This window comes from Oratosquilla oratoria, chromosome 1 (genome assembly GCF_046742065.1).
Source record: "Oratosquilla oratoria isolate Oo_2021 chromosome 1, ASM4674206v1, whole genome shotgun sequence".
Lineage (NCBI taxonomy): Eukaryota > Metazoa > Arthropoda > Malacostraca > Stomatopoda > Squillidae > Oratosquilla > Oratosquilla oratoria.
This window is the reverse complement of record NC_134777.1, coordinates 100,759,633-100,769,632: the sequence shown is the minus strand read 5'-3', so window position 1 is coordinate 100,769,632 and position 10,000 is coordinate 100,759,633. Positions and strand designations below refer to the sequence as shown.

The window sequence follows — 10,000 nt, the reverse complement described above, 5'->3', positions numbered from 1 at the left end:
TTTTTTTTTTACAGATTTCGTTATAGCCCAGACTTCGAGACACTGAACAGAACATCAATCACAGACATAGACACTACTGTGCACACCTTCAACACACATAAAACACAGACAAGAAATATATTCCCAACTGAGGGCAGGACTATAGTGAAGGATTTGCAGTCGCCTCTTCCAAGAAGTGATGCAATCAAAAGATTTTGTTCAAGTTAACACATCTGAGAGGGAGACCCCTTGCTGAGTGGGTCGAGGCCGTAGAATAAAACCCTTCGCTGCATGGTGTCATACTCAATAAATATTCTCCCGCCGAGAGCCACGCGACAGCAATCAGTTGAGAACAGGACCGACTCTGTGAAGATGATCTTATTCTTGTGACCGGTAAACCGTCACAAGAAGGCCTTGCCACCCTTTCAGATGGCACGAATCCCTTGGAGCAGCTTCGGTTACCCGGGGGCAAGTACCAAAACCGTACCCAAAGGTAGACTTTCAGTTTTTTTTTTTTACCAAGAGGTGATTCTCCGGCGATCATTCTTCTTCTTCTCCTATTAGCTGGAGAAGTAGAGAGCGACCCTGGACCCACCACAATATAACACGTGTCCGACATGCTCCAAACTCATCACCTCGTCACCCTGGTCCACCAATCCATCTGTTTTGTGAACACAACTACCACTATTAAATCCCTCCTCCCTCGCACCGACAACACAGCCGAAATCCAATCAATCCAAATCTGAACAGGTAACAATTACGTTCAATTACGTACACAACACGACACAATCACTATTCGAAGTAATAAAGATCACTTGAAGTAATAAACTTCGTAGGAGGTATTCAGTAGGTTTACAAATTTACAAGGTTTACAGTAGGTTTACAAGTTTAGTTAAATTGTCAACGGGGGAAATTGTCTTCCTGGGGTAAATGACCTAGGGGGCAATTGTCCCAGGGGGCAATTGACAATGGGGGAAATTGTCCTAGAGGGCAATTGTCCTAGGGGCCAATTGTCCCAGGGGGCAATTGATTACGGGGGGGAATTGTCGTCCGGGGGAAATTGTCCTGATACGCTACAAGAGACCTTTTGGTCCATATCTAGGTCGGATGCGAAAAAAAACATAATAATAATAAGATAATAAATAAAAACTATAATAATGTAAATAACAAATAAAATACATAAATAAATGCATAGGTATAGTTAAATAATAAACAAACAGGTAAATAGTAAATAATAGTAAACTGACATATAACTAATAATAAATGAAAATCAGACAGACAAATGATAACAAAACAAAAACAAATGATATAAAATAAATTATAATCATTACAGCATCTTGCTTAGATGTTTATCTAAATGATTCTTAAAGCTTCGAACTGAACTACATTGCACTACCTGTGCAGGAAGTTTATTCCATTCATTAACTACACGGTTGGCAAAGTTGTATCTACCTACTTCCAAATTGAATCTATTTCCGTACAGTTTGAGATAATTGTTTCTTGTCTGATTCTCATTCAATGTGAAAATGTTGTCACTTTTGATGTTGTCAATTCCCTTTAAAATCTTAAAGACCTGTATCAAGTCACCTCTGAGTCTACGCTTTTTTAGGGAAAACAGATTGATATGTTTTAGTCGATTTTCGTATGATTTGTTTTTGATATTTGGAATAAGTTTTGTGGCTCGCCGTTGTACTTTTTCCAGTCTGTCAATGTCTTTAATGAGATTAGGTGACCATACGGAAACAGCATATTCCAAATGTGGACGAACTAACGATTTATATATCTTGTTAATGAGTGGGAGGTTATGCAGATATACGGGATAGGAGGAAAGCTTCTGGGAGCTGTCAAGAGTTTTTATGAGAATAGTAGAGCTTGTGTCAGGATTGGAAATGGAGCGAGTGAGTGGTTCGCCCTGGCTGTTCAACTTATACATGGATGGGGTGGTGCGAGAGGTAAATGCAAGGGTAGTGGGCAAGGGATTGGAGATGGTTAAAGAAAATGGAGAAAAGTGGGAAGTGAGCCAGCTGTTGTTTGCGGACGACACTGCACTTGTGGCAGGATCGGAGGAGGGATTGAGGAAGTTGGTGGGAGAGTTTGGGAGAGTATGTGATCGAAGAAAGCTAAAGCTAAATGTGGGTAAAAGTAAGGTGATGAGATGTACAAGGGGTGAAAGTGGCAGTAGACTGGAAGTGAGCATTAAAGGAGAGCGACTGGAGGAAGTGGATAGTTTATATACTTGGGTGCAAAGTGGAGGTAGAATGTAGATTGAGAGAAGCGAGTAAATGCCTTGGTGGATTAAAGAGTGTAACGAGGAAGAGACATTTGGGAATGGATGCTAAGAGGTGACTGTATGAAGGAGTGATTATGCCAACAGCACTGTATGGGGCAGAAACATGGAACATAAGAGAAGAAGAGAGAAGGAGTTTGAATATGTTTGAGATGAGGTGTCTGAGAAGTATGATGGGGGTTACTAGGCTAGATAGAGTGAGAAATGAGGAGGTGAGGAGGAGAACAGGGGTGGAAAAGGAGCTGGGAGATAGGGTTGATGAAAGAATATTAGGATGGTTTGGACACATGGAAAGAATGAGTGAAGAAAGACTAGTAAAAGAGGTGTGGAAGGCAGATGTGGAGGGAGTGAACATAAGGGGACGTCCTAGGATGAGTTGGATGGATGAGGTGAAGGGGGCTTTGGGGAAGAGGGGAATGTCTGTTGAGGAAGGACGGGAGAGGACAGAGGACAGGGGTGAATGGAGAATGGTTGTATATGGATGATGTTGGGATAGCATGAGGTGGAATGGGCGGGAGGATAGGGGGTGAGGTAGTATGTGTGAGCAAAATTTGACGCAGCCCGAAGGGATTTCTCCCCGTCCTCTCATTTTATGCAATGGGGGGACGGAGAGGGGGGGTCGCCGATTTAATGAAGCGGCCTTGCTGTGGATGTGCTGTGTCTTACGACACTGCTTCTGACCCAGGGCAGTGGACAAGGTGCAGGGATGACCCGTCATCCAGGAGGTGCTAAGATAAGAGGGAGGGTGTAGGGGTGTGGAGTGTATTCAGGGGTGGAATGCGTGGGAGTGATTTTGTGCCTTTTTCTTTTTTGCTACCCCCCTTGTAAGGGGGAAAAAGCCTTGGTATATGTATGTATATGTATGTTAATGAGTGATGGAGTTTTGAAATAAAAAGATCGCGCAATCAGTCCTAGAGTCTTATTTGCTCTCTCAGAGGCTGAAATACACTGCTTGGATGATTTGAGGTCGTTACTGATAATTACGCCGAGGTCTTTTTCACTATCGTACTTATTGTTATTTTTACCTGTGCATTACCTTGCATTTACTTGTGTTAAATTTCATTAGCCACTTTTCAGACAATTGCTGTAATTTATCTAAATCTTCTTGAATATCTAATTGGTTTGAGTTATCATTTGCCACTCCGCACAGTTTTGTATCATCAGCAAATTTGGAAACTGTAGATTTTAGTCCATGGTCTATATCATTTATATATACTATGAATAGATGTGGCCCAAGAACGGAACCCTGAGGAACTCCACTTGTAACATTTTTCCATCTAGAAGTTTGTCCATTTAAAACAACTCTCTGTTTTCGACCATTCAACCAATTACTAGTCCAACCTAATAGGCTACCTCTTATTCCGTGTAAAGCTAATTTAGTAAGTAGTCTTTCGTGTGGAACGGTATCAAAACCTTTTGCAAAGTCTAGATAAATTAATGTTTCTTTTGTTATAATTCGAAATAACTGTGTTGTAGAATTCAAGTAAGTTAGTCACGCAAGAACGTTTTCGTCTGAAACCATGCTGGCTATCATTTATCAAACGGTTATTTTCTAAATGATGTTCGATAGCATCTCTGATGATAGTTTCCATTATTTTTCCTACGATTGAAGTGAAACTTATAGGCCTATAGTTATTTGGCTTCTTTTTGTCACCTTTTTTGAATATGGGAGTAACGTTAGCTAGCTTCCATTCTCTTGGGACATCTCCGGATATGATGGATTTCTTGAAAATAATTTCTAATAGAACAACAATCTCGTTTTTCATTCCCTTTAAGATTCTTGGATGCCAACCGTCACCTTCTATTTTTTTCTTTTGTTATATTTACCGTAGTGAGTAAGTTTACCCTAGACTTTTCACAGGTTTCAGTTTGGAATTCACTTTGAGGTGTTTCGTTTACGAATACCGAACTAAAATAATTGTTTAAGATATTACACATTCCTTCATTTGAATATTCAAGTTGACCCTCAGCAGATAATAGTGGACCAATGTGATTCCTAACAACCTTTTTATCTCTAAGGTAACTATAGAACTCTTTGGGATTCTCTTTGGATTTATCAGCGATGTTCATTTCGTATTGTCGTTTTCTTTTTCTTATTGTCTTGTTTAAATCTCTCTGTATTGATACATAAGTTTCATAGTCATTAGATGCACCCGAGCACTTATATTTCTTATAAGCCTGTCTCTTTTTAGGAATACTTTTTTCAGTTTCTTTGTCGAGCAACTTTGGGCGAGCCTGATTTGAGGGACGTCTGTCCTTAAAAGGAATGTAAGTCTGAATCATCTTAGTGAGCGTATTTTGAAATATTCCCACATCTGATCTACAGGTCTTTCGTTTAATTTTGCCTCCCAATCTGTAAGCTGAAGCTCCTGACGTAGTCCTATGAACTGAGCTTTACTGAAATCGGGTATTTTAGAAACACAAGTATCTATTCTAAAATTGTTTAGGAGTTTGAATCTAACTAAGTTGTGATCGCTATTTGCAACAGATTCACCTACTTCTACATCAGTTGCTATGCTTTCGCGGCTAGTGATCAATAGATCGAGTAAGTTTCCATATCTTGTGGACTCTTTTACATGCTGAATTAAGTAATTATCACCAAGAAAATCAATCAAGCGACTACCTATATGGCCATGTTCAAGGGTCATCCAATCAATGTCAGTAAAATTGAAATCACCCATTATCAATAAATCCCGGTTGCAGAAACTAGACAGTTCTTAAAATAACAATTTGTCGTCTGCTAATGATAATGTCTTTGGCCTATATATTACACCTATATTCATTTTTTGTCCATTTGTTTGCGTTAACTCAACCCACAAACTATCATATGCATCTTATTTCATTTTCTCTAAAACACAAGCATGAACATTGTTTTTAACGTACAACAGAACACCCCCACCTCTCTTGTGGTTTCTATCCTGATGAAAGTGTTTAAATCCCGCAATATTAAATTCAGCTTCGAACTCTGTACCATTTAACCATGTCTCAGTTATTCCTATCATATCGAGATTTTCGCTTTTGACATACGTCTATATTTCTTTATATTTGTTCCTAATACTACGAGCATTAAAGTACATGGTTTTAAGAAACTCGTGATTATTTCTTTTTGACACATTTTGAGTTTCAATATCATGTCTTAAATTATCATTTTGTTTTTCATTTATACATTGCTCTATATTATTATTTTGTCCTTCATTGACATTCAATGCCTCATTAACATTTCTCCCATCAAAATGAACATTTCCCCCATCACGGACATCTGGTCGATCACGGTCATCCGATCTCTTTTGTACATTTTTTCCCCCTACGTCACCGTGATTCACGCCGGCCTCCCGTCGTTCATTGACATTATGTCCGGCATCTCTTCCTAAAATTATATTTTGTCCTCCAGTGACATTATATCCTACCGTGATATTTTTCCTCCACAATAATTACATCCCATCATGATCTTTTGTCTTCCACTGACATTACATCCTATCATGATATTTTGGCCTTCATTGACATTCTGTCCGGTATCCCTTCCTAAAATTGTATTTTGTCCTCCACTGACATTATATCCTACCGTGATATTTTCTCCTCCATTATCATTACATCCTATCGTGATATTTTGTCCTCCACTATCATTACTTCCCATCGTGATCTTTTGTCCTCCACTGTCATTACATCCCATTGTGACATTTTGTCTTATGACATTACATCCTAATGTAACATTTCGTCCTCTAGCGACATTATATCCTAAAATTATATTTTGTCCTATACTGGCACATTGTTCTACATTAATGCTATACTCTACACTGTTTTCCCAAGTACATTGTATTTCCCCTTCCCTTTGGGCTTCTACCCTAAAAAAGGGGCTAATTCATTACAGACTCCCACAATGAGGTTTGTAAGAACATCTTTGCCTCTGCGGGTAAGGTGGGTCCCATCAGAAGCGTAAAGGTCATGGCGCCTAGAAAAGAGATACCAAGGATCAAGAAAGTGGTATCCCAAATGTGTGCACAACTGCGATATCCTATCATTGATCCCTATGGCTCTACTGTTCCAACACGAGCCTGCGTAGATCCTCGGGAGGATCCCACAGACTACGTGACGGCTCCCACGTTCCTTCATCTCCTGAAGGAGGACCTTGTAATTCCGAACAAGCTCCTCTGATCTCACCCTACCCAAGACCGAGAGAATACAAGGTCAACTCACGCGCATGTTGTGACGTCATCAGAAGTGGAGCCCACAGAGAAAATGGTGAAAACGTAAGTGAAAATGTTAGGTAAAAGAGAAAACGTACAGGCACCACATATTTTATGGGAAACTTACCTATTTCATGTTCTGCAACCGTTAAAATGGGGGTTCCTTTTTGGAAAAATATTTTTGTGGTTTATTTTTGACATATTTAATAAAGAAATTTAAAGGTTATTCTTTGTGTAGAGGGCAAACAAGTATCCAAGTCTATGAATCCATTTACCACAAACAATTATCTTTGTCTATGAAGAAAACGATTTGCCAAACTTAAAGGATATGGCATGAATTATCAATGATATATAGATGACACCATGCCACTTGTTTAAAAACAATACACATCCCTGTTTCGGTGGTACGGTTACCCAATACCCAATATGGGCGTTTCCTTTTATCATTACTTTTTAACACTGTCTACGTTATTTCATTGTTAAATACTAATTACTCTTATTTCCATCCAATGTCAATATCCCAAGAAATAACAAAATTAGGTACAAATTTAGTATAAAACACGGTAAGTAAATATTACATTTCCGATTTGTTTACATGAAACACTGACATTTCATTTTTTGTAACAAACATCATAGGGCAATGACGCTGGCTACGGAAGCTAAGCTGGAATGCATTTGCTTCAAAGTGCCGACTGCATATGCAAGAATTGGTTGGATTAAATCTTTCTGTTCGTTTGCAAAACGTAATCCACTTATTTCTCACATATTCATCCTCTGGAAATCTATGGTAAGTTATTTCAGACCCTTTCATATGTGTTTTTCTGCACAATGGGACGGCATAATTATTTTAGTTACGCATAAATATTCTAAAAGAAATCGGAGACACGTTCCCGACTCCAGCCACACCTGGACTGAGGCCGGAATTTCAACGAACCCTCGGCCAGGTACTTCTAGTGACGTCACAGCGTAAACGACCTAAATACTGGTTACCTGTTGAGTAGACCTTGTATTCTCTCGATCTTGACCCTACCTACATCGTTACTTCCCGTGTGAAGAATCGTAACCGTGTTCTTCCGTCCTTGCTCCCTGATGGACTGGGTACAATCGGCGATCCCACGGCCCGGTTGACATACAAGCTTGCAACGTCGCTTAGTCTTCCGCTGCAGGATGTCGTCATAGCCTCGCACCATGGAGTCCCCCACCACCAAGAACTCCTGGTTTTCAGCCACTTCATCCTCCAGTAGAGCAAAACGATTGGCTAGAGCCAGCGGTTGCTCCACAGGACACACGTCTACCGAACGCGGGCTCGACAAACGGGACCCCACGGAGCGATACTCGCTCACGGCAGTGACAGTAGGGGAAGAAGTGGAACGCTCCTTGGGTTGTGGGGAGGGTTCACTCTTCTCACAGAGCGCACTCCTGTGAAGACGAATTTCCTCCTCACACATCTTGAGACGGACTTCTAGGTTCACGCAACCTTCACAAGCCATTTCGCTCCTCCTTTAGCAATAAAAACGGCAAAGAGAAAATACAAATCAACAACAACAACAAAATCAAAGCGGTCTCTAATAAACTAAATACGGGAAGCTTACTCTGCTTACCTTATACTATTTCTCCTACCTTTGGAATACAGTAACAGAAAACTGTTTTGAATTTAAATAGAACACTACACTTTATCTTATATCGGTAACTATATAGCGCTATACATATACAATTACAAAAACACAACACCTTTTTTATGTTTATTGCAGTATATGACACATTAGATAAAGATTAAAAAATTGACTGGTGTGAATATTTAATTCACATTGTTTACATGACAAAGTAGCAATAACTCAGCATCAGGAGAGTGGGCCAAAGGAATAAGATTGTTCATGGGCATCCCTTAGTTACAGGGGTTCTCAAACTTTTTCTCGTTATTTCCCCCCCTGAGTTATAAGATCATCTTCCCGAACCCCCAATAATCTGACAATGAAGAGAATGGTAATTTATTGACTAACTCATAAAAGTACAATAATTCTGCAAAGGATATTATGAAATTATTCAAATTTTAATTACTTTATTGAGAAGAAACATCACACACACACACACACACACACACCAGATTGAACTATTGGTAATCAACACTGTTAATTTAGAAACCAGCGTAGAACAGTGAGATTGAAGGAACACACACTGCTAGCACGGAATTTCATAATCCACAACTACCACTATTTAAAATACGTTTTTCGTCAGCCATCTAAGTACCCTTACAAAACTTCGTGTGAACCCCTGGGGGTTCGCGAACCCCAGTATGAGTACCCCTGGAATTCAAGCAGATGAGGTAATTCCTGAGTTTTCTGCTAGCTTGAAGTCATACAGACAATAATTTACTTCCTTCAGTTTGACTTATTTTTGCTTTTATACTCCTTCGCACAGGACACTGAGCAAAAAATGTAATATAGGTAGTGGAATTCATCACTGGAAACACCTCTGTTGGGAAATGCATTCACTCCTGTCTGCTGCTTTTTGCTGGCTCTCTTGCTGTGCTGCAAGTCGTCGTTCTGCTGCAAGTGCCCTCTTTTCTCTATCAGTCATTGATAAGAAAGTATTTCTTTGTGCTAATTCCATTTTTCTTTCTTCCTCAATCTTCTTTTTTTCCTTTTCCTTTTCCCGCTTAGCCTTTCTCTGTCCACGTTTCTTTTCTGCCTTCCGAGCTGCTTGTTCCTTTTCTTGTTCCTCACACAGAGGACTGAATATCCCTGCCTCCTTGTAGTCATATTTACTTGGGTATGTACTCATAAAACGTCTGAAGGTGTTGCGTATTTGCTTATTTGTTGTCATCTTGTATGGCAGCTCTCCCTTGTTGCTTTTAATACTTGGGTCACAACCATTTTCCATTAGATACCAGATGACGTCTTTGTGACAGGCTGTGGCAGCAATATGAAGAAGAGAAAGTTCATCTTTCCCAAAAGTAAAAGATCGGGGAATGACAGCTTCTTGACATGCCTTGATTGACTCTCTCACTTCATTACTCAAAATCCCTTCAAATTGGTCACCTTCTGAATCATGTGCATACGTGATAATAGCCTTCAAAGTATTTATATCTCCTGACCTGCATGCTGTGTAAAGTAAATTCCTCACTTCTGGCAGAGACTTGTGAGCTTTAGAATTCTCCTTAGGTAATTGTCTTTTGTTCTTATGAGGTCTTCTTTTGGATTTGTTTTTGGGAATATAACAATCCATTTCTTCCAATTGCAAGGGGCTGAACTTGTTTGTGCTCACACAGAGTCCATACTCAGAGTCTTCACTGAGAGACGAATCATCACTTCCATTGAAGGTACAAGATTCTTGATGTCTGATAACTTTCTTTTCCTTAACTTTGTTTATTTTCTTTTTTGGAGATGATGGTTTCAAGACATTTTTTCCAGTGAGGCTTTTCGCTCTACTTGCTATTTCTGACTGGAGGTCATCTTCTGTTCCATGAACTGTGATCTCTGATAATACTGTATGCACTCTCCGCACCTCCTTAAAAGTTGGTTTCTCTGTGCTGAATGGTATGGTTCTTATC

General features: G+C 39.7%; 1 protein-coding gene across 1 annotated transcript in view; it reads right to left on the bottom strand.

The window, feature by feature from the left end:
* Nucleotides 1-610: 610 nt before the first annotated feature.
* Nucleotides 611-10,000, bottom strand: part of LOC143029171 (tRNA endonuclease ANKZF1-like) — a 10,205-nt gene continuing 815 nt past the window's right edge. The window contains exons 1-2 of the mRNA XM_076191671.1: nt 9,139-10,000; nt 611-721 (exon numbers count right to left, since the gene is read on the bottom strand). The exon at nt 9,139-10,000 is cut by the window's right edge and continues 815 nt beyond it. Of these exons, the coding sequence (XP_076047786.1) occupies nt 611-721; nt 9,139-10,000 (973 nt within the window). The remainder of the gene's footprint in view (nt 722-9,138) is intronic.